Genomic DNA, 21,726 nt, shown 5'->3' with positions numbered 1-21,726 from the left:
CTCACAGAGGCCAGAAGAGGGCATTGGATCCTTTGTAACTGGAGTTACAAATAGCTGTGAGCTACCATGAAGATGTTAGGAACCGAACCCAGGTCCTTTGGGAGAGCAGCGAGGACTCTTAACCACTGAGCCATCTCTCCAGCTCTTGATGGTTTTGTGAGGCAAGTTCTCACTATGTATCTCTGGCTGGCCTTAACTTTATATGTAGACCAGGCTGGCCTTGAACTCACTGAGATCCACCTACCTCTGCCTCCCAAGAGCTGGGATTACAACGTGTCTGGCCATTATAATTTTAAAATGAACCTCACCTTGTCTCTCAAGTGTCCGAGTTTAAGTGGCAAGTCATACAGTTACCTCAATGGCAGAGGATTTGGCAAATGATAGAGCCTGAGTCCAGGAGGCCCACAAGCAGCAGAGTCTGGTTGTTTTGTGGGTACAAATGAGAGCTATTAAACATTCTGGGGATAGTCTAGCAATAGCGCTGAGCCTTACAAGAGGTGTGGACACCAGCTGGAGGGAGCTGAGCCTGATCTGGGACCCAATGGCCTCCACTGTAAAAGAGGGTAATTGTTCATTCCCAGCCCCTCCACCCAGCTGCGGCAGGCTTTATACGTAGACTAGGCTGGCCTTGTAGAAAGCACTTCTTTCCCCTAATTGGAACTTCAAGCCAGAGTTCACAAATGGAGAAAGGCAGGAGAAGGTACAGGGTTGATTTGACCCTAGGTGGTCGACGGGAAAGGGGGAACGCCCCATCAACCCCAGCTTCAGCACATAGCCTGCGCTGAGGTCCCACTGAGGTCCCCTGGGAGCAACCATCACACCTGAACAATGCTCCTGTTTTTCCCCTTGGCTGAGACAGCGTTTCTGTGGAAATGAACTTTAAATGTGTGTTGCGGGAAATGTCGTGGACTAAGGGACCAGACCCCCATGTGAGAAATAATGGCCCTTTCCTAATGCTGTCATTCAGCTCCCCAAAGCGTCAGCAGTTGTGGGAGACTTGCTTTGGACAGCGGAACTTCTCTCGAGACTATTTAACCCCAAAGTCCCCGGCAAGTGATGCCCACCACCCCTGCGCTCGTCAGACCGACAGCCTGTGTGTCCCAGATCGTTTTGCCGAGAGAGTCTGTGGACACACACAGCCCAGGCCAGCAAGGCGGGATGAAGCGAAAGGCTTCGCCTGTGGCTTCATGGGAAACTTAAGCGAGATTAAAATGCTGAGTGTCCGGGGTTGGCGGACTCTCTGTTTTGTGAATGGAAACCTCAAAGTCGCTTCTTATTCTTGCTGCTGTTGTTTTTAATGGAATGTTAAGCATGCAAGGGGTGAGGGGACACACACCTCCCGCGGAAGGCCTTGCACACTTCAGTCCTCAAACATTCAAACGACAAGACAATGACAACCCTGCACAGTTCCAAGAGTCAATCCCTCCGTTCCGTGGGAGTCTCGGCTCTCGGGGCTCAGGTGTTGTAAACTCGGGAAGCTCGCTTTGCCGCGGTCTGAGTGTCGGGAATCTCTTCCTCTTCCTCTTCTTCTTCTTCTTCCTCCTCTTCCTCTTCCTCGGTTCGCCCATGCCTCAGAAACAAGTCGGACTTCAAGAAGCGGCTGTAGCTGTCATACTTCATGAGATTGAAGATCTAAGAGCAAAGAGAAAGGTTGAGAGCTACCACCAAATCAGACGTGAGTCACCGTGTCAGATACCCACCACAGGCCAAAGAGTGACACCTTGTGCACTTGCATGAGCACACACACACACACACACACACACACACACACACACACACATACACAGACATACACAGACACACACATATACATACACACACATACATACACACATACACAGACATACATACACAGACACACACACATACACAGACACACACATATACATACACACACATACATACACACATACACAGACATACATACACAGACACACACACATACACAGACACACACGTGCACATGCACACACACAGACACACACATATACAGACCCCCCCCACATATGCATACACACATACACAGACACACATACACAGACACACATACACAGACACACACACACACACACACACACACACACACACACACACACACACAGTACATGCTAGTGGAGGACCCATGAAATGGCTCAGCAGTAAAAGTACTTGCCATGCAAGCCTGACGAACTGAGTTCCATCCCCAAGACCCACATTGACTTCAGGACGTTGTGCTCCAACCTCTACACACATGCCATGGCATGCACATGCTCACACTAACACACACATCACACATACACACACTGATAATAGTAACAAGAAGAACACTAGGGTAGGGCTGTGCTGGACAAGGCAGACGTCCTGGGCATTCTTGGTCACCGTGTGACAGTCTCAGTGGACTCTGTTGACTAGAGAGTCACGTGCACAAACACATCTTTGTTTTCCATGGACGAACAGATGCACACAGCCTGAGTCAGACCCTCCTCGAATGGCCCTTCGAGAATCTTCACTGGCTGCATATGGTGGCACATGTCTGTAATTTCAGCACTCAGGCGTTCAAGCTCAGCCTCAGCTACATAATGAGCGTGGCTCCAGCCTAAGCTACATGAGACCTTGTCTCAAAAACAAAAAAAAAATCTTTTTAAAGCCTGATATTAAGCCCCAGTAAGTTTGGTGTTGGAGATCTCAAACCTATCACCACGCCAAGAGACCAAGGGAGCGTATCTCATGCAGGGGAGGGAGTGCACACATAGTCTCCATCAGGAGAGGCCGCAGGACCAGGTCTCAGTTGCAGAGAACATGGAAGTCAGCAGCAGGGCAGACCCTGCACAGACAGGCAGGCTGAGGTCTCTGGAAAGCAGAGATCCCAGGGCACACTGGGGCTGAGGCCGACCCCTGATGGAGCCTGAGTCCTGGGCACCAGAAAGAGCGGCACCATACTACACACACTACACACGTGCTCTGTGGAGGCTGTCTCCACACAGAAGCCCTCAGATTCACTCCTGCTCACCTTCCTTCATCCCGCAACATGGAGAAGGAAAGAAAGGGCGCGTTTTCCTGCTGGGAGAGAGTCCTCTTCTCAAGACATAGTCTGTCTGTCTCTCTGCCACTGTCTCTGACTGTCTGTGTCTCTTGACTTCAGATTAAAAAGATCCACAAGGCACACCAAGGTGCCTTCCTGTACAGCGCTAACTCAGGCTCGGCTGAATGGAAAGTTCCAGAATGCCGAACACCATCAGACAGGGTTGTCAAGTAGGTGGTAAGATCCTGACATTTTTTTTAAACCTGCCTTCTCCTAACACACACTTAGTGAGGCCTCAGGACATCTGCTTGGAAGGTGGGAAATGCCTCAGGAAAGGACCAGAACCTTCTGTCTTTCACTTTCATGTTCTTAATAGGGCTGCAGGAGAACCAAACCACCCAGGAGAGACCACACCCAGGAGAATTGACTTCAAGCACGTTGGGCTGTCCATAAACTGTTGAACCCTGTGTCTGCCATTCCCCTGAGGCCATTCTATTCTTACTCAAGCTCTGGAGTAGTTACTTATTTTGTATTGATTTTGTAATTTTCAAGTGATTATAACCATCTAAGGTTTGGACACATCACTTTTTATGAAAATATAACACCCCAGAAATCAAGAAAATCAACAGTGGGGGCTGGGGGGAGACTGGGGATAAGAAACCTCATTCTCTCCCCTAGGCTTCCCACAAATGTGCTAAGCAGGTATCCACACCCATCAGCCCTGGCCCATCCCTCAGCCCTGCAGGTACATGGTCCCCCAAGGGGATCTTCCAGGTGCCCACCCGTCTCAGAAACCAAAGCAGATGCTTGGGGTGTGACTAAGGAAGCCAGCTCCATGAAGGCCTTTCCGGGCACGCAGTCCTGAACCCTGTCACTTCCCCCAGGTCCCTAGCAAAGCCAGCCAGCACCAGTAGCAGGGGTAGGGCCTCTCATATGAAGTCTCTGTGGGTGGGAGGGGAGTATCCTGTTTGCCTTCTGTGACTCTGAAGCTCACACTGAAGCTCACACTTCAGAGAGAGGAGAAGGGGTTGCGTTGGAGGCACCTGGGTGTGCGGAGTTGAGAGACTGAATCAGGAAAGCTGCTTCATGTGGGGACAGTACTCCAGAGCCCCAGAGGCTCCCCTTCCTCTGCCCACTCAGCTCCTGGAGAGTTGACCCAGCAATTAACAGCACTTGTTGCTCTTGCAGAGGACCCACAGTTCGATTCCCAGCACCCACGCAGTAACTCACAACGGTGTTACCACCTGTAACTGCAGCCCCAGGTGATCTGATGCCCTCTTCTGAGTTCTCAGGACACCAGGCATGCACGAGATACCTAGACATACATGCAGGCAAAATACTCCTATAAATAAAGTAATAAAATAAATCTTTTCAAAGCATTTATTTTATTATTGTGGGTTTGGGGGAGGAGGAATATGAGGATGCATGTACCCAGGTCAGAGGACAACTTTTGGGGGCTGGTTCTCTTCTTCCACCACAGGATCCAAGTATCAAACTCAGGTTTGTGGGCAAATGCTCTTACCTGCTGAGTCAGCTTGCTGGCCCGGCCACATATTATTATTTAACAACAAGAGCACAGAGCCATTCCCTGTGGTGGGCAGGTGTGAAATGCCCAGCCAGCCCCCAAGTCTTTTGCTGTGCCTTCTGGCTGTCTGGCTGTCATCACCTCTAGGTGCTGGAGGGACTAGGAAGCAGCTGTGGGCAGCAGGCCCAGGAAGATTCCTCTTCCTGCTTGTTCACAGCCCCGTGGCTCTGCATGGGATCCAGAGGCCAGTTTCCCGCTGCTACTGGCAAAGGCCTCCTCACACGGCCATGAGAGGGCTGGGTCCCAGGAGCTTCCACGATAGAGCCCCCTCCGTGGTGATATGCAGCAGGGTGACAGAGAACATGTAGAAGTTGACTGGGAATCCTTAGCCAGGGGCTGACCACAGCCTATCCCAAGGCAAACGGCCATGACAGAGCCTAGCACCTGTTGGCCGGGTGTTCGGCAGATGGTCAGGCGAGGACCAACATGACTGAGATGTCTGTGGCCACACACTCCAGGCATCCGATAGAGCATTCTCCCATGACACTATGACAGCGCCCTGGGGACTGTGGTTTCTCAGAGGAGGAAAATGGGGACTTGGACTAGTGCTTGACTGGATAGCAAGGGTTGCTCAGCTCTGCCTGGCAAAACAGAACCACGGGCAGCTTTCCCTCATAGTTCCGGAGGCCAGAATCGGAGGTCAGGCTACCAGTAGGCTGATTTCTCCCAGGGCCTCTCTCTGTGTGTCATATGGCTGTGCCCCATGTATGCCTTATAAAGAACACCCATCAGGGGCCAGCAAGATGGCTCAGCAGGCAAGGGTACTTGCCATGAGGGCCTGGTAACCAGAGTTTGATTTCCAGAATCCACGCAAACACGGGAGGAGAGAACCACTTCCTCAAAGGCGCCCTCTGACCTCCACACACATGTTGTCACGCACAGAAACAGGACACTTGAAAACAACCAAACACTTGTCACTTTGGATCAGGGCCCGTCCACACGACCTTATTTAACTTAATTACCCTGTCTCCAGATGGAGTCACAATCCAGAGGACTGTGAGTTAAGCCTGCAACATATGAAGTGGGACGTGAGTAGAGGGCACAATTCAGGCCATAACTGCGAGCAAGGGACAGAAGGGAGGCCAAGCCTGGCAGGCTACCTCCCCATCCCAGATGCTACACCGCCCTTATGCCGACACTCGCAGGGCAGAGCACCGTGCCGTCCTTAAGAATGAGACGGCAAAATGGCTCAGACAGTCAAGACACTTGCCACACAAGCCTGAAGACCAGCGTTTGCTTCCTGGACCCACGCAGTGGAAGGAGCGAACCAGCTCCTGCAAGTCGCCATGATTCTAATGTAGATTCTAATGTACGTGCCATGGCACCCATGCTCCCTGACCCTCAAACAAATAAGTACATGTTAAAAAAAAAAAACCAAAAAACAAACTGAAGTCTACGTGATGGGTAGCACTTGGAATGGCAAGGCAGGAGGATCACAAGTTCAAAACCAGCCTGGACCCCACAGGCATGCTCCAGGCCAGTCTTTCACTACATGGAGAGAAAAAAAAAGAAAAGAAAAAAGAAAAAAAAAAGGAAAAATCAAGATTTGCAAAGAGTTGAACATGATGGAAACTTGCCCATAAGCATTAAGTGATTGAGGCCGGGTGTGGTGGTGCACGACTTTAATCCCAGCACTCGGGAGGCAGAGGCAGGTGGATCTCTGTGAGTTTGAGGCCAGCCTGGTCTACAAAGCAAGTTCCAAGACAGCCAGGGCTGTTACACAGAGAAACCCTGCCTGGGGGGGTTAAAAAAAAAAACATAACCAACAAACAAAACAAAAACCCAAGCATTAAGTGATTAAATATCTAATTTCAAAAATGCACTGAATTTCAAACAATGACCTCGAATATGCTGGAGGGAAATGAATAGCTACAAAAGCTAGCAGCAGGTTGGACGGTGTTTTGGAAAACATTTATACATCTAGAACCTCAAAACGTGACCTGATTTGGAAACAGCTCTAGTTAGGGCTGACAAGCTGATGTCACCCTACAGGGTAGGGGGACCCGATCCAAAGACTGGTTCTTCCCCAAAGAGGGCAGGACACACAGAGAGACCTGGAAAGAAGGAGCCCATCTGACAATGGCGACAGAGACAGGAGTGACATGGCCACAGCCTACGGATTCCAAGGACGACAAGCAACTGACCAGAAGCTGGAAGGGGAGGGCAAGATCCTCTTCTGGATCCTTCACCGGGAGCCCAGACCCTGCCCACAGATGATTTCAGATTCCTAGTCTAGCTGTGCAAGAAGGCTTTGCTGTTTGAAAACACGTGAGATTGGCAGACAGTTAGGACAACACCAGGGAACTGCCGAAACAGAGGCACAGACGTGAACTCCCTCACAGTTCTGAAGACAGCAGTTCGAGGTCAAGGTGAGAGGGAACTTCGGCTCCCCCAGAGATGAGCTGGGCCCCAGGACCTTTAGTTGTCTCTATAAAACCAGGCCTCTGACAGGCAAAGCTGACCCCACCGGCCCAACTGACCAGGACCTAAACAATGTGGTCGGAGTCCCAGACACCTGTGGGGAAGAGGAGAAAATGGAAACAACCCAGACGGAGAGGAAGAGGCGGAAGTGGCCTGAAGGCCTCTGAGCACAGCCCAAGGGTGACTAGTCTCCGGGGGGCAAAGCAGAAGCCGTGAGTAGGCAGCTGGGCTGCTCCTGGGATTTTTTTTTTTTTCCAAGACAGATGTGGCTTAGCAAGGGTTTCTGGTCTTCAGGCCTCACATCTGAATGCCTGCACTATAAACTGTTCAGCCCCATTGCCTAGGATTCCCTGCTACAGACTGGGAGGACAGAGCGATGGCGCGTCCTGCGTCTGGGCAACTGTGCCCTGCCCCTCGCCTTGCAGTGCAGGGTCCCTGCATCACCCAGACACCCACCATGCCTCCTCAAACCCCGGATGGAGCTGCAAGGAAAAAAAAAAAACACCCTCACAGTGCCCAACAAGCTGCTCTAGGGAAGGATTCTGCCAGAAGCCCTCGGCCTCCGGGCAGGGGCCACTCTGGGTTAATCCACTGCCTCCCTCCACTGTATTCTGAGCCTGATAAATATTTGATCACCTCAGAATCGAGTACATTAGAAGGGCTAAACAAAATACCTACCTCCTTTTTTCTCTGGGTCACTTCAACCCGCATAAGGAGGAAAAACTTAAATCTTTCAATGTAACAAAGTTTGCTAATGGGATTTCTCTGATTTCTCTTTCTAGAGCATTCTCTCTCTCTCTCTCTCTCTCTCTCTCTCTGTGTGTGTGTGTGTGTGTGTGTCTCTGTGTCTCTCTATCTCTCTCAATCTCTATCTCTCTGTGTGTGTCTATCTCTGTCTCTGTGTGTGTCTCTCTCTGTTTCTCTCTGTGTGTCTATCTCTGTCTCTCTCGTCTCTGTCTCTGTCTCTCTCCTTGTACCTACAGAACTCATGTGCCCACCCTGTGAAATGGAGGTCCCTCTTCTGAAGAAGGACTGGGTGCACCCAGGAGGTCTGAGGGTAGCTGGCAGATGGCAGGATAGTGCCAGGCAGAGTGGAGACCCTGCCCTGTAAGCATGATTGAGTCCCTAGAAAGGTTTTGTTGATCTGGCCAGCACGTCTAGTTCATAGGCAGGTAAACGTGCCAAGGGTGGGGTCAGAACTCCAAGAAGATCAGAGACTGAGTCGGAAGGACCCTCCGCACGGAGCAAAATCCGCTCTTGCAGTGTGGGCTATCTATCCCGTCTTCCCTAGAGTCTGTGAGACTCAAATTCAAAACGCAATGAATCTGCATCTCTGCCATGACAAGGGGTCACTTATCGTAAAGTTGTAAGGTCAATCTGAAAGTCCTTCACGCCCCACCCCGCCGAAGGCGCCCGGCCACACAGATGTGGAACCCTTTACTCTCCATTGGAACAAAAATTCATGGCCACCCTGGAAACCGCGCGTCTCTAGGCTGGGTTTGATCTTTGGGAGTGAATGTCAACAGTACCTGTGAGGCAGAGATGCCATACATTCTGGCTCTGATTGCCAACCACAGCCCAGAAAGAAGGACAATGATGGTGCGGGGAGCTCAGACCAAGGCCCTATGTGGAGAAACAGGGGAGCTGGGGTGAACTCCAGTAGGCCAGGAAGCCCTTCCCATCACCATTCTACTCCCTCTCTTTCTTTCTTTCTTTCTTTCTTTCTTTCTTTCTTTCTTTCTTTCTTTCTTTCTTTCTTTCTTTCTTTCTCTCATTTGTGTGGTTTTTGTTTGTTTGTTTTGTTTTGTTTTGTTTTGTTTTTCAAGACAGGGTTTCTCTGTGTAGTTTTGGTGCCTGTCCTGGATCTTGCTCTAAAGACCACCAGGCTGGCCTCGAACTCACAGAGATCCACCTGCCTCTGCCTCCCGAGTGCTGGGATTAAAGGCGTGCACCACCACCGCCCAGCTGCTACTCCCTTTCCAATGATGTGGAATAAGAGGATGAGAAACACACTTTAGGGGGATTCAGAAACAGCACTGAGCAAAGGGCCCATTCTTGCTTCCTTCCTCTGTTGAGGCTGTAACTGGGAACCTGGCACTTTGTGGAGGTCATTTTGCTGCGTTTGAGCCTTGACTAGACACTGGCACTTCCTAGGATGAGGGCATCCTGACAACATGCTGGGGCTGTTGTAGGTAGCAGCCCAGGGTTCCTTCCGGAAGAGGAGAAGCATGTTAGCTTCACCTGAGGTGTAGCAGAGAGTCCCCATATTACACGTGGGGACACAGAAGCGACACTAAGAAGCAGAACCTGTGTGGGGTCTGAGGCAGGACGGGGGCTCTGAGCCCCTACTTCCCTCTCCTGATGCCAAGAACTAATCTACCAAGTAGTGATCATGACTATGACTCTGAGCCCAGCATCCAGGAAGTGATGGGCTGAGACTGGGATGGGGAGGAGGGCCAGCAGCAGGCCAACGACCAATGATAAGCCATGGTTAGGAAGCCAAAGCCACCAGTTGACCCTCTAGGGATCGATGGCTCTGTACTGAGTCATGTGTACTCTCTAGTCTAGACAGGAGAGGGCAGGACAACCAGGGCTGGGCATCAGGGCCAAGCAGTCCAGCTTTCAAGATCTAACTTTCTTAGTGCAACCAACCTACATGATTAAAAGAGAAAAAAAGCTAAATTTCAAAATTCCTCCATTCAACAATTACCGTAGCCCAGGATCCAACAAGCCCCCACCCCATCCCCCATCACTCTGTAGGGACAATGACCTTCCCAACAACACACGCAGCCAACACCTGCCTCAGAGCCTTTGCACTGGCTTCTCCTGGAACATCCTGCCTCCCAGAGCTATTCTGGTATTTGCTGCCTTTCAGGGTTCTGGCCTCTCCAGGGACCAAGGGACCCTACTAGCCCCTTCCAGACGTTCCAAGCCCGTCTCTCTGCTGTTGCGTTTCCTTCTCGGCATTTATCTTTGTCCTCATGGATGAACAGGAGCTGACTTCCTTGCAGCACAAAGAGCTCTTAGCGTACTCACTGAAGAAGCCGAGTGACTGAAAGGGAGCCTCCTTCCTTCCCGCTTCTCCCTCCCTTCCTGCTCCTTGTGAAGCACAGCTTCCAGCACTGGACTACAGTACCCAGGAGATGCACACAGTACAACCTCCACCTCTCCTGATCAGTCACCACTGGGCAGACAGACGAGCCAAACTTAGAAATTAAATCAGGAAGTCATCTCTCCCCTTATTCCAAGGGGGACTTTCCTAGATAAGAGAGTTAAGCCCCTCACTTCTCTTGCTTTCCCTGGAATTCAGCTTCCTAACAGGCACAGTGCACTCTTCGCACAATACACTGACCATCACTGGCTTCTGCTTGGCGTCTTGTGAGCGCCGTTACCATCCTGGAGTACAGAGAAGCCCACACTGGGTGTGTGGGAACATGGGCCCCATGTGTTTTGGCCCCGGATCACTGTGCTGTGGTTAATGCTCAGTATCACTGTCTGCCTGCTCCCTGGTTGTAGGCCTTGCTTTCTGCCATCCAGCCCCTACCAGTACTTCACTTCAAATCTGCTCTGAACTAGAGAACCTGTTAGAACTGTCTGTAAACCAAGAGTTAGCAGAACCTGAGTAAAGGACCTTCTTCTAGAGTAAAGAGGCTCTTCTTCTAAGGGTGCAGGGATGCGGGGCCATCGAATCTGAGCTGGAGGATGTTCGCTTTGCTTTCAGCTCCAGCTGTGTCCCACGAGAGCCATGCTGCCCCACCATGCTCCCCGAGAGCATCACAACAAGGCCACGTTATGAGTGGCTGGCCACCTCAAGCTTTCCTGGTGACAATGGCTGAAAGCAGAGGCTAGCAGCCTATTCAGATAGGCCTACCTTAAGCCACACGGCGGTCATGGCGAAACCGAAACTGTGACTGAGGCTTAGTGAGACCTTGAATTTATAAATGGGGGAGGGCTCAGTCAATAAAGCGCTTGCCAAACAAGCACAAGGACCTGAGTTCCGATTCCCAGCACCCACCTAAGAGTTGGGCATGGTGACGCATGTCTGTAAGCCCAGCACCGGAGAAGTGCAGACAAGAGGGTCCCTGGCCAGCCAATCTAGTCCAATCCATGAGGTCCATGCCAATGAGAAAGGATCTTGCAAAAAATAAGGAGGGAATCAACTGAGGAAGACGCTCAATGTTGACCTCTGGCCTCTACATGCAACACATACACAAATGTGTGTGTGTGTGTGTGTGTGTGTGTGTGTGTGTGTGTGTGTGTGTGTGTGCATATAAATAAGTAAATAAAAACGTTTTTAAAATCTTGGGGTCCCCATCACATTTCCCTCTAATGTCTCTTGCTTAAGAAAGCAGGGTCCTTGCCGGGCGGTGGTGGCGCACGCCTTTAATCCCAGCACTCGGGAGGCAGAGCCAGGCGGATCTCTGTGAGTTCGAGGCCAGCCTGGGCTACCAAGTGAGTCCCAGGAAAGGCGCAAAGCTACACAGAGAAACCCTGTCTCGAAAAACCAAAAAAAAAAAAAAAGAAAGCAGGGTCCTCAAAGAGGCTTTGTGGGAGCAAAGACTGTGGGTGATGTGGAGCCCCTTTGTGTCTCGGCCCCCGACAGAGATTTCCAACATGAAGCAAAGCCCAGGTGCCTCCAGCACTCTCCCCACGTCAGGAAACCAGCACAGGCTGCACAGGCAGTCCTCTGCTTCCCCAAGAAAACAAAAGCTGACCGTGTACCAAGCTGTCCTTTCCTGTCACAGTTCCCTAAGAAACAGAACGTGATGACAGGCATGGTACTATGGCAGACTGGATTTAAACCATGTGGGGAGATGTGTACAGGTTACACATCATCTACCACTGCTTGATAGGAAGATGCTAAGCGCGTGTGTGTAGCAGGAGGGTTCCTACAAACAGTCACTGCTGGGGAATATTATTTTAAGGTGTGTTATTTTTGTTTATGTTGCATTTGTTTAACTCTGGGAAGCTGCGTTACTTTGTCTAAAACACCTGGTGGTCTAATAAAGAGCTGAACGGCCAATAGTGAGGCAGGAGAAGGGATAGGCGGGGCTGGCAGGCAGAGAGGATAAATAGAAGGAGGAGTGAAAAGAGAAGCCGTAGTCAGAGAAAGAGGAGGACTCCGGGGGTCAGCGACTCAGCTACACAGCAAGTCACAGAGTAAGAGAGCAGGAAAAGCCCGGAGGCAAAAGGTAGATGGGATAATTTAAGTTAAAAGCTGGCTAGCAACAAGCCAAGTTAAGGCCAGGCATTTATAATTAAGAATAAGCCTCCATGTGTGATTTATTTGGGAGCTGGGTGATGGCTCCCCCCACAAAAAAAGAGTAAAAGAACAAAAACAAGTCTCCAGAGATACCAAGGGATGGGATGGCTGCAATTTTTTCCCATCCACCCGTCTGTACCTTAGAAGGACAATTAGTCTCTCTCTCTCTCTCTCTCTCTCTCTCTCTCTCTCTCTCTCTCTCTCTCTCTCTCTCTCTCTCTCAGTGCTTCACAACAGGATATAAAAGCACTTCCTTTACAGTCAAACTTTGAACCGCACTGGTAACGAGTGTGGTGGCGTGCATTATTTATAGAACATGAAAGATGGGCATCTCGAGATGGAATGCTGTTTAGTGACTATCTCCAGGTGAGATCACGGTGGTGGGGGGGGGGGTGGTGTGCCTTCAATAGACTTTTGTTCCCAAGTGCCTTTTACTATCAGGTAGATAGAAAAGTATTTTTAAAACTTTTGTCACTTAGCCAGGTGTGGAGGCACACACCTGTGACCCTGGCATTTGTGTGGCAGAGGAATGAAGTTTGAGGCCAAACTATGTCTCAGAATAACAACTATGTTGTCATTCAAGAAAGAAAAAAATCGCCCTTTCTGCCACGTGTCTCCTGTCTGTACCAGCCAGCCCCCCAGCAGACATTTGCCTGGGCTGTGTGCAGATCACAGCAGCTGGCTCTACTTTGGCTGTCTTGTGGGGATCTTTGACACTGTGTGCAGGCCACTGTGTGGAATCCCATGAGCCTCTCTCCTCTCCTTCCCACCTTGGTCTCTGGAGCCCCATAAAGCAACTGCCTGGGTTCACATGCTCTCTGAACTCCCTCTGTCCCCAGGGTATCATGGGCCTCTGCCAGGTGGAGAGAAACCGCCCTTGAACTTGAAGACCGTGAAGGCTAAGAGGGATGCAGAGCAGCCATGGTTTTGGAAGGCAGGTGGACGGAAAACCGGCCTCTAGCAACTTTTACTATCTGAGTGACTTAACTAATAAGCCATTACAACTCCTTGGGCCTTTGCTTCTGCTGTCAACAAAACGAGGCTAAGAACACTCGTCGGAGAATAGATGAGAGTTCACGCCAAGGGAGACAACAGCTCTCGGGGTGGCCCAGCAGGAATGGGCACTGTTGCTGCAGATAATGTAGAATTTAATAGCCGGCCAAGCTCTCAACACCGGATGTATTTTAAAGCACCCGACAGAGCCTTTTAGGAGATCCTGAGGGCCAGCATAGACAGAGGTGCCCACATGGCTACAGTCACAAAAACTGCCTTTCCCTGTCTGCCTCTCTCTCCCAAACCTATGCCCATAGCTCAAAGCTCCTCCTGCAAAAGGCCTTAATAAGTCCCCCCAGAGGCCCAGAGTTCCTTCAATACCCAGATTTGGTTCAGAATTTACGTGGATCTACATCGCCACTGTGTCAGTTGGAAACTGTTCTCAAAGTGCTTCTGCTTGTATTTCTGCCAGGTGTTTTGTTTTCTATCAGATGATGAGCAAAGATGAAGCCTCACGGTGGCTGGGACATCCTCTAGGCCAGTGGTTCGCAGCCTCCTTAAAGCTGCGACCCTTTAATCCGGTTCCTCATATTGTTGTGATCCCTAACCATAAAATTATTTTGTTGCTACTTCATAACTGTAACTTTGCTGTTGTTGTGAATCATAATGTAAATATCTGATATGTGAGCCCCCCCAAAAGGGGTCATGACCCACAGGTTGAGAACCGCTATTCCAGGCTCTAGGTATCAGGTGATCAAAAAGCCCCTCCCCGAAGACTCAGCCAACACACAGAACTCTCCACACTGTACAGCCTTAGACCTGCAACACCAGCCTTCCCTGGGAACATGGGGAGGTGGTCCCACACCACACATGACCTACAGCTCTGAACAGTTAACCCTGGGAGTGGGACCCACCACCAGTTTTAATGCACCCTTCATGTGACTGGGTTATTCACGTTGGAGGGGCCTCTATGTGAGTGGCCTCCTCAGGAGAGGCAGTGAGGCAGGTGTTTGTGTATTTGTACAAAAACAGCTCGAGGCCAAGCAGTGGTGGCACATGACTTTAATCCCAGTACTCAGGAGGCAGAGCTAGACAGATCTCTGTGAGTTCAAGGCCAGCCTGGTCTACAAAGCAAGATCCAGGACAGGCACCAAAACGACACAGAGAAACCCTGTCTCGAAAAACCAAATTAAAAAAAACAAACAAACAAAAAAAAAAAACGCTCGAGGTTCCCTGCTACTTTGAATCCTCGTGGATGTTTCCAGCATCTTCTATCTCTACCTTCAACAGCTGTCCCATGTTACTTCTTCAGCATGGGTCCCTTAGCCTCAATCTGCCTTCCTGGCAGAAGTGTACCCTTGACCCCGTGTGGACGCCACATTTCACGGCAGAGTGTAGATGTGCACACACATTTTTAAATCCAGGTCTGAATTTCAGGTCACATCCCTTGTGTCTAGGGACATTTATTGACTATTCCTCATAAGAAATTCTGCCAGAAAACTTAAGGTTTACCTCTTTAACATGTCCGTTTTTTAAACTTACCTCTTCTGGTTCTAAGTGGAATATACTGCAAAATTTTTCCTTTTGTCGTTATGACCAAGAGGCCGCATTATAAATTTCCTGACAGCTCTGGGCCACTGGCCGTGAGGGAGCGGTTTGGCCATTCGTACAAACACAGCCGTAGATCCCCTGGCGCTGCTTCGAGGCTTGCCCAGCTGTCCCTCCCGTCGGTGGGTGTCATAACATTTCTTTAACCTGTATCCTGCAGACAGACCTAGCCTCCCATCCCACCCAGTGGTTCAAATGGTGCACAGTCAAGAGTCAACACAGTCCAAATTCAGAACCGAGGTCTCCCCAACCTTCACCGCTCAGGGCTCAGTAACCTCAGCCACCACAGCTGGATGAGGTATTTCTTGGGGAATGTGGCATTTCCCTGAAGAACTCCCCCAGGCCTGGAGTGAACATCCATAGCTTTTCAGATCAAGGCATGAGCAAGAAGGTCACATTACCTGTTCCTGGAGCTTCTGGAACATCAGAGGGTGCGGTTCTTCCAGGATCTGTTCAGTAAGCCGAGATTGCCCCTCCACGTTGACTTGCGAAGTGGCCTTATTGGACAGGAAGGTCATGTAGATCTCCCTGGCCTTTACCTGCATCTGGAGGAGACAGAGAAGCTGGACTGTTACCCACCAGAACAGCCTTTCCTGGCCTGAGGCCAGTTCCACCCTCCAGCCAGCCCTGGAAGAACTGCAGCTGGGAGCTATTGCTGTCCAGAGCCAAGCTCCCTGAGAAGGCCCCAGCAGCCTGGCCTATCCCATACCTACTAATGCCTATCCCATACCTACTAATGCCTATCCCATACCTACTAATGCATCTGCAGCCAAGTCTCCTGAAACAAAATTGCTACACTGATCATTCAAAAACAATAAAAATGACATTCGACTGTGACTTGGTACCATCCTGTGAAACCTTCAAATTAAGAGTTCATGGAAATGTTACTTGGTCTTGAGGGGGGAACGAAGTACTTGCTGGCCAAAGTTCCAACCCGAATGAACCTTGGAACTGATTAGCTACATGAAGGAAAGCGGTCACAGAGGCTGCATACTGTGGAATCTTGTTCATGGGGAAACACCTAGAATGTGCAGAGCCCCAGAAACAGAAAGATTAGTAGTTGCTCAGGGGTTGTAGGAGGAAGAAATGGTGATGAAGGTGAGGTGGGTGAGCACAAGGAACAGCTTAGCCACCTGGGACTTCACTCAGTTTGAGATATATACACACCCTTCTTCCAATAATGCATTGGCAGCCTAGGGCTTTCACCTACATGTGCTCTGTGCCCACACACCGCTATCCTAACAATGCGCCTAGTGACCTAGGACCCCCCACCTGCACTGAGCTACACAAACAACCTCCAAACTTCATTCAGGTTTCCGTTCACTCACACTCCAGTCATAACCCGGTCCATTGGTCGGGAGCCATTCTGTCCTGAACTAGTTTTGGGTAGATGAGCAAAAGAGCAGACTGTGTCCTCTAAGTGAATTTTTAGAGAGAATCCTCTATTTACCATCTTATGCCTAAGTACAACCCAGTGTGCATGATTCAGATCAGGTGCATTATGGGAAGAGATAAGCACAGTAAAAGTTGTACCTTAGAACATGTCAATCAAAATAGAGAACCACCCATGACACAGCCCTTAGTAACCAGCCCCTCCTTCCTCTAGACCCCATCAAAGTAATCCCATTCAGTAACCTGGGGCCCCTGAATACACTCTCACTCATGTGACCTGCTGTCTGTCTGTCTGTCTGTCTGTCTGTCTCTCTGTCTCTCTCCCTCTCTCTCTCAAGACAGAGTCTCCATCTAGCTCTGGCTGTCCTAGAACTTACTGTGTAGACCAGGCTGGCATCAAACTCACAGAGATCCACCTGTTTCTGCCTGAGTGCTGGGATTAAAAGCGTGCGCCACCATCCCCAGTCTCTGCTGGCACTCTGGGCAGAGCATTTCTTTCTGAGCGGTACTACAGCTCCACTGTGGAGTGGTTTCCTTGCTACTTCTCAGTCCTTCTGCACCTTTATTTCAATTCCTCGACTGAGAACCTGGAAACACCTGGCCTAGACTCTGACTGCCCGGAACAAAAGGGTGATGGTCATGAGGATTTTCTTCGGAGTTTTGAAAGGATTTGGGATCGAGTAAGTGGCTGTGTCTGTACAGCACTATGAATACACTCAAATGAAGTTTTTTATTACGTGTGTTTCTCCAGGACAAACCAAGTCCCGTGAAACCACACACACACACACACACACACACACACACACGCGCGCGCGCGCCATGGCCAACACCTGCTGTACTGCAGACACAGTAGGCCTGTTCCCTCCCCTTAACTTCTTGGTCTTCCTGTTAATGCTAGTTTCCTGGTGAGGACCAGGGCCAGGACAGGTGACATCAGGACTATCTAATTCCAGGCTTCAATCCTACTCAGGTCCCATGAGGTTCACTGAGCTCTCCAGGGTACATGGCTTGTCAGTCTTCCAGAAGAGGGCGTTTTCCTTCAAGTAACTAAACATTAAGTGTAAGTAATGCGGAGAACACTCGCTGTGTGCCCAGAAGTCCCTAGTGCAGCCCCCCTGGAAAGCATGGTGGTATCCCAGAGGCAGCGCCAGTGAGGTATTCACTCATCTGTACTCTCCTGGCTCTGAGAACTCTGGCAGGGTGGTGACCCACCCCATGGCGGGAGCCACTGAGAACCCTGACAGGGCTGTGACCTTCTCTGATGGAAGGAGGCTTTATAGTATGCACCATCTTCCAAGTGCCTCAGGCAGTGCAGCAGACTCGGCACTCTCCACCAGAACCTCCCTTGAGGCCCCCTTTCTTGAAAAGGAAGGACATGTGTGTGCACCTGCCTCCCCACAGCCAAGACAGCTACTGTGTGAACCTCAGCTCTCAGGCCCCGTCTGACCCCATGGAGCAAGGCAGTGGAGAGATGCCTTTAGTGTGCAGCACACAGCTGTGGTTTGTGGAGGAGATGGGGGAGGTCAGGAGGCCCTAAGAAAACACTTTTCTCCCAGAGAGGCCCTCAGCTTCTAAGGATGCTTGCAGAGCTTGGCTGAGGGAAAAACAGACTCTGAAAACTTCGGGTTTTCAGAAAATCCCTGGAAGTTTCCAATTAGTAGTGCTTGACAACAGAAAAAAAAAAATGAGCTTGTTCCATGCCAGAGGCTAGAAGGCAAGAGACCCCATGAGGCCGAGGCCTGACTATACCTCTGCTGGTACAGGAACAGTGCCTAGGTGGGGTCACCACTCAAAGCCCTGTGTCTGTTCTTTCTTGACTACAGGAGCAATTAATTAATGTCAAACTCAAAGACATAGGAGCCTCTTAAGATAAATACGACTATTTCTAGAATAGGTCTGGGGACCATCATGAGGCCCGGAGCAGCAGTTTGGAACCTCACGTCTCTCGAAGACCCACTGGCTCTCCAGAGCCATGAGCCTCTCCCGCCACCGGCATTCTGTCAGAAGGGAGCATTTTTGGAAACCCACTTCCTGTTTTAAAGTTACTTCATGAAAGTAGAATTTCAGTCAGCCAGATGAGCAAACTGCATGTGAAAGTCTGCAGGCTTCCCCTCCCCAAGACATCCACAGGCATGCGGACGCTCTGCCATGCGTGGATGCACACACATGGCCCGCATGAATTCAGGCAATCTTGAGTGGCTCTGAAAATGAGACATGCAAGTGAGCAGCTTGAGATGGCAGTCTGGGGGCAGGTGGCGCAGGGGAGAGGAAGCAGGTGCCAGGGCTGCAGATGTCCAAAACCTGGCTCTCAGCCAATGCTCTCATATCAGCTGCCCTTTGTCGGCCTCTGAGAACAGGATGAGTCCCTGTGCTGACCCAGCGAGTGTAAGAGAATGAGTGAGCTGCAGAGTCTATCTGGGCTAGGATAGGAAGTGTGACCGAAAAGGGAAGCTCTGGGGCTGCTGACCACAGGCCAGTCACGGGAAGGCCTGGTGTCCAGGCTGAGAACACTGAGCACAAAAGAAGAACTGGCCACTTGAGCTATTCTGGTAGGTTTTTCCAGAGTTGTGTTAACCCTGTTCTAACTGCTGTAAGAATAAGAACAGAAGGTGGAGGCAGTTCTAGGTCTGTGAAGGCAGCTCTGGTCCAGCCGCCGCCCACACCATAGTCCTCCCTTCCCTGAGAAAGACAGATGTGTCCAGTCTCTGACACTGAAGCGAGCTCCTTCCAGACACAAGCCAGCGCCTTGCCTTCCTTCAGGTTCGACAATGCCTGGTTTGCAGCAACGCTGGGTAGGAAGTCGGCCCTCGATTTCCACTCCCAACCAAAGTCGGTTTAATAGAAGTGAATTCACTTCCCTCACAGCCCCAGACACCCATCTGCTCAGAACAGCAAAGTAATGGGTTGCCCGGCACTTAGGAGGTGCAGTGTGGTCTCTTCTCCCCCATTAGGGCACATGCTGGTCCTCCGCCGCTGTAAAAGCTTTTACTCCACTTCCCCGTCATCGCAAACAGCCTCCTCACTCCCAATTTCAACAGATGCATCTCAAGAGAAGAGTCCTCCCACCCACTCTCTCCCCCTTCTCAGCTGAATCCTGCGTCTCAGGCCAAGGTGCCTGGGGGCTCACGGCTGCTTCTGATTGCTAAGGCCCTCCGGGGGTCTCCGCCGGATGCCTCTCTGGCTCCAGTCCCATCTACCTCGCCTGCCTGCCTGCCTGCCTGCCTGCTTCACCCTGCTCCTCTACCAGAGAGGCCTGCTCTCTCAAGATTCTCCGATTCTGTCTTTCTCTTTTACCAGGTCCTGTGCTCTCCTAGCCCCTCCCTAAATTTGAGTCCTGCCCTGGATTCTGTAACTGTGTGCTCTCTGGTGAGACTTTCTCAAATTAATTAATTAATTGATTAAAATAAAAATTAAAAAAAAAATAAGACTGTTTCCTGCCCTTTCTGAGGACTGGAGTTTGGATCCCAGCTCCCAGCGTGGGCGGCTCACAGCACTTGTAACTCAAAATGTAGAGATCCAATGTCCCCTTCTGACTTCCACAGCCATGCATGCACGCGCGCGCGCGCGCGCGCACACACACACACACACACACACACAGCATATACTCACACACACACAGCTTCATATAAATACATAAAAAGAAATTTGCATCCTAGGTGAAAGCTCCTAACAGCTTTTTAACTGCTATTCCAGGATCTGACTTCTCTTGGCTTCCCTGAGTACCAGGTATTCTCATGGTGCACAAACACACGTGTAGACCCACACTCGTCCACATAAAATAGAGGCAGACACACACTCGTCCACATGAAATAGAGATAATTGTTTTAATGGGGGGCCGAGGTGTGCTGGAGAGATGACTCAGCAGTTAAGAGCACTTGTGTGTCCTCCAGGTTCAATTCCCATCACCCGCACGGCGGCTCATAACCACTTCAGTTCCGGGAGATCTGAGGCCCTCTTCTGACCTCCACGGGCACCAAGCACTCATGTGGTGCAGTTACATATGCGGGAACAAAACATTCACATATCAAGTGAATAGTCTAATAAAGATAATTTTTAAAGATGGCATTCGGGGCTTAGCTCACTGGTAGAGCACTTGGGTCCTCAGTTCCGAAAGTGAAAATAAAATAAATGGAGTGAGGGGGGGCCCCAGAGAATGACAGCAAGGAGGGACTGCCAGGATGAATACAGGGGTCAAGGTGAGTTCCAAATACAGACCCCCCCCCCCCAGCAGAGCTTTCCCGGCCCACTGAACGGAAATGTGTCCAGTTTACGAACGTATCGGGCTTGCAGCCCACTGGGAAGGGACTGAAGGGCCCCTGTCTGTGGGAAAAAAAACACAAAAGCAGGGGAAGTCCAAAAGGACCATCTGAAGATAAAGTTGGGATCTTTAAAAATAAATAAGTAAATATAAATGTAGGAACCAAAATCCAAAGAGATGAAAGGGAGGAAAGAAAAAATTGCAAGGAAGATCTCAACTCAGGGGAAAAGGGCCTTCACAGGAAACAAACAAAAACAAAAACATGGTGGCAGGCACCTGTAGGAAGGAGGACCGTTTGAGGCCAAGAGTTCAAGGTTAGCATGGGCAGTAGGGTAAGATCTTGTCTCAGGAAGATCACTGGGACTTGCAGTCCAGCCTAGCTGGAGACTGATGAGCTCCAGGTTCAGTGAGAGACTGTGTTTCAAGAGAGTGAGGCGGAGGATGATGGCACCTGGCATCCTTCTCTGGTCCCACATGTTCGTCAAACATACATCACCACAAGATTCTGTCTCCAGTGGAAGGAAGGGGGGAAAGGAGGAGGGAGGGGGAGCTGCTGTTTTATTAGCTCACTGACTGGGCTCTCCAGGCCTGCACCTGGCAACTCCATCTTGCAGGGAGAGGCAGAGGCAGCGGGCAGCAAGCACAGGGGCCAGCATCACACTGAGTTCCTAAGGTGCAGCATGGACCCTGCTACTCCCATGGGGAAAATGGATTAAAATTTCACATCACAGGCTGTGGTCAGAGAGACAGTACCCACACTAGATGGCCCCCGAGTTCTGGAGGGTACTGAGGGTGAAGGCCATGTGCCCTTCTTTTGTAACCCACTCACTCATGGAGAACAAACTTCTTTTAAGGAATCTTTTAAACTCTTTAAAAACACCTTTTTAAAAAAAAAAATATCACACCCAAATATAGCCAGGTATGAGATCAAGTTGTAGTGTTAAACAAAATATATCAAAATAATAATATAATAATAATACCACAGACTCCCATAACTGTAAACTTAGAAATACTATTAAAACACAAGGGATTGTCATATTTAAATGCTGGCACAGCTCTCAGAGCTGTGAACACTGGACACTGGTCCCTACCCTACCTCCCCGCCCCATTCTCCATGTGGTCTGTACGATGCCAGGTACTTTTCAATACTTACCACACAGTAAACAGGCTCAGTGTACATGAGCTGACTGATGAATGAGTGAATG

General features: G+C 50.2%; 1 protein-coding gene across 3 annotated transcripts in view; it reads right to left on the bottom strand.

Moving 5' to 3' along the window:
• Window positions 1-1,266: 1,266 nt before the first annotated feature.
• The window catches only part of Rgs10 (regulator of G protein signaling 10), a 45,469-nt gene continuing 25,009 nt past the window's right edge, over window positions 1,267-21,726 (bottom strand). For all 3 annotated transcript variants that reach the window (XM_052762811.1, XM_052762812.1, XM_052762813.1), the window contains exons 4-5: window positions 15,273-15,416; window positions 1,267-1,632 (exon numbers count right to left, since the gene is read on the bottom strand). In XM_052762811.1, coding sequence (XP_052618771.1) covers window positions 1,456-1,632; window positions 15,273-15,416 — 321 coding nt within the window. In that variant the 3' untranslated portion in view covers window positions 1,267-1,455. The remainder of the gene's footprint in view (window positions 1,633-15,272; window positions 15,417-21,726) is intronic.

Source organism: Peromyscus californicus, unplaced genomic scaffold (genome assembly GCF_007827085.1).
Source record: "Peromyscus californicus insignis strain IS unplaced genomic scaffold, ASM782708v3 Scaffold_4__1_contigs__length_199733344, whole genome shotgun sequence".
Taxonomy (NCBI): Eukaryota; Metazoa; Chordata; class Mammalia; order Rodentia; family Cricetidae; genus Peromyscus; species Peromyscus californicus.
Note: the sequence above shows the minus strand (reverse complement) of the source record. Positions and strands in the feature narration are given on the sequence as shown.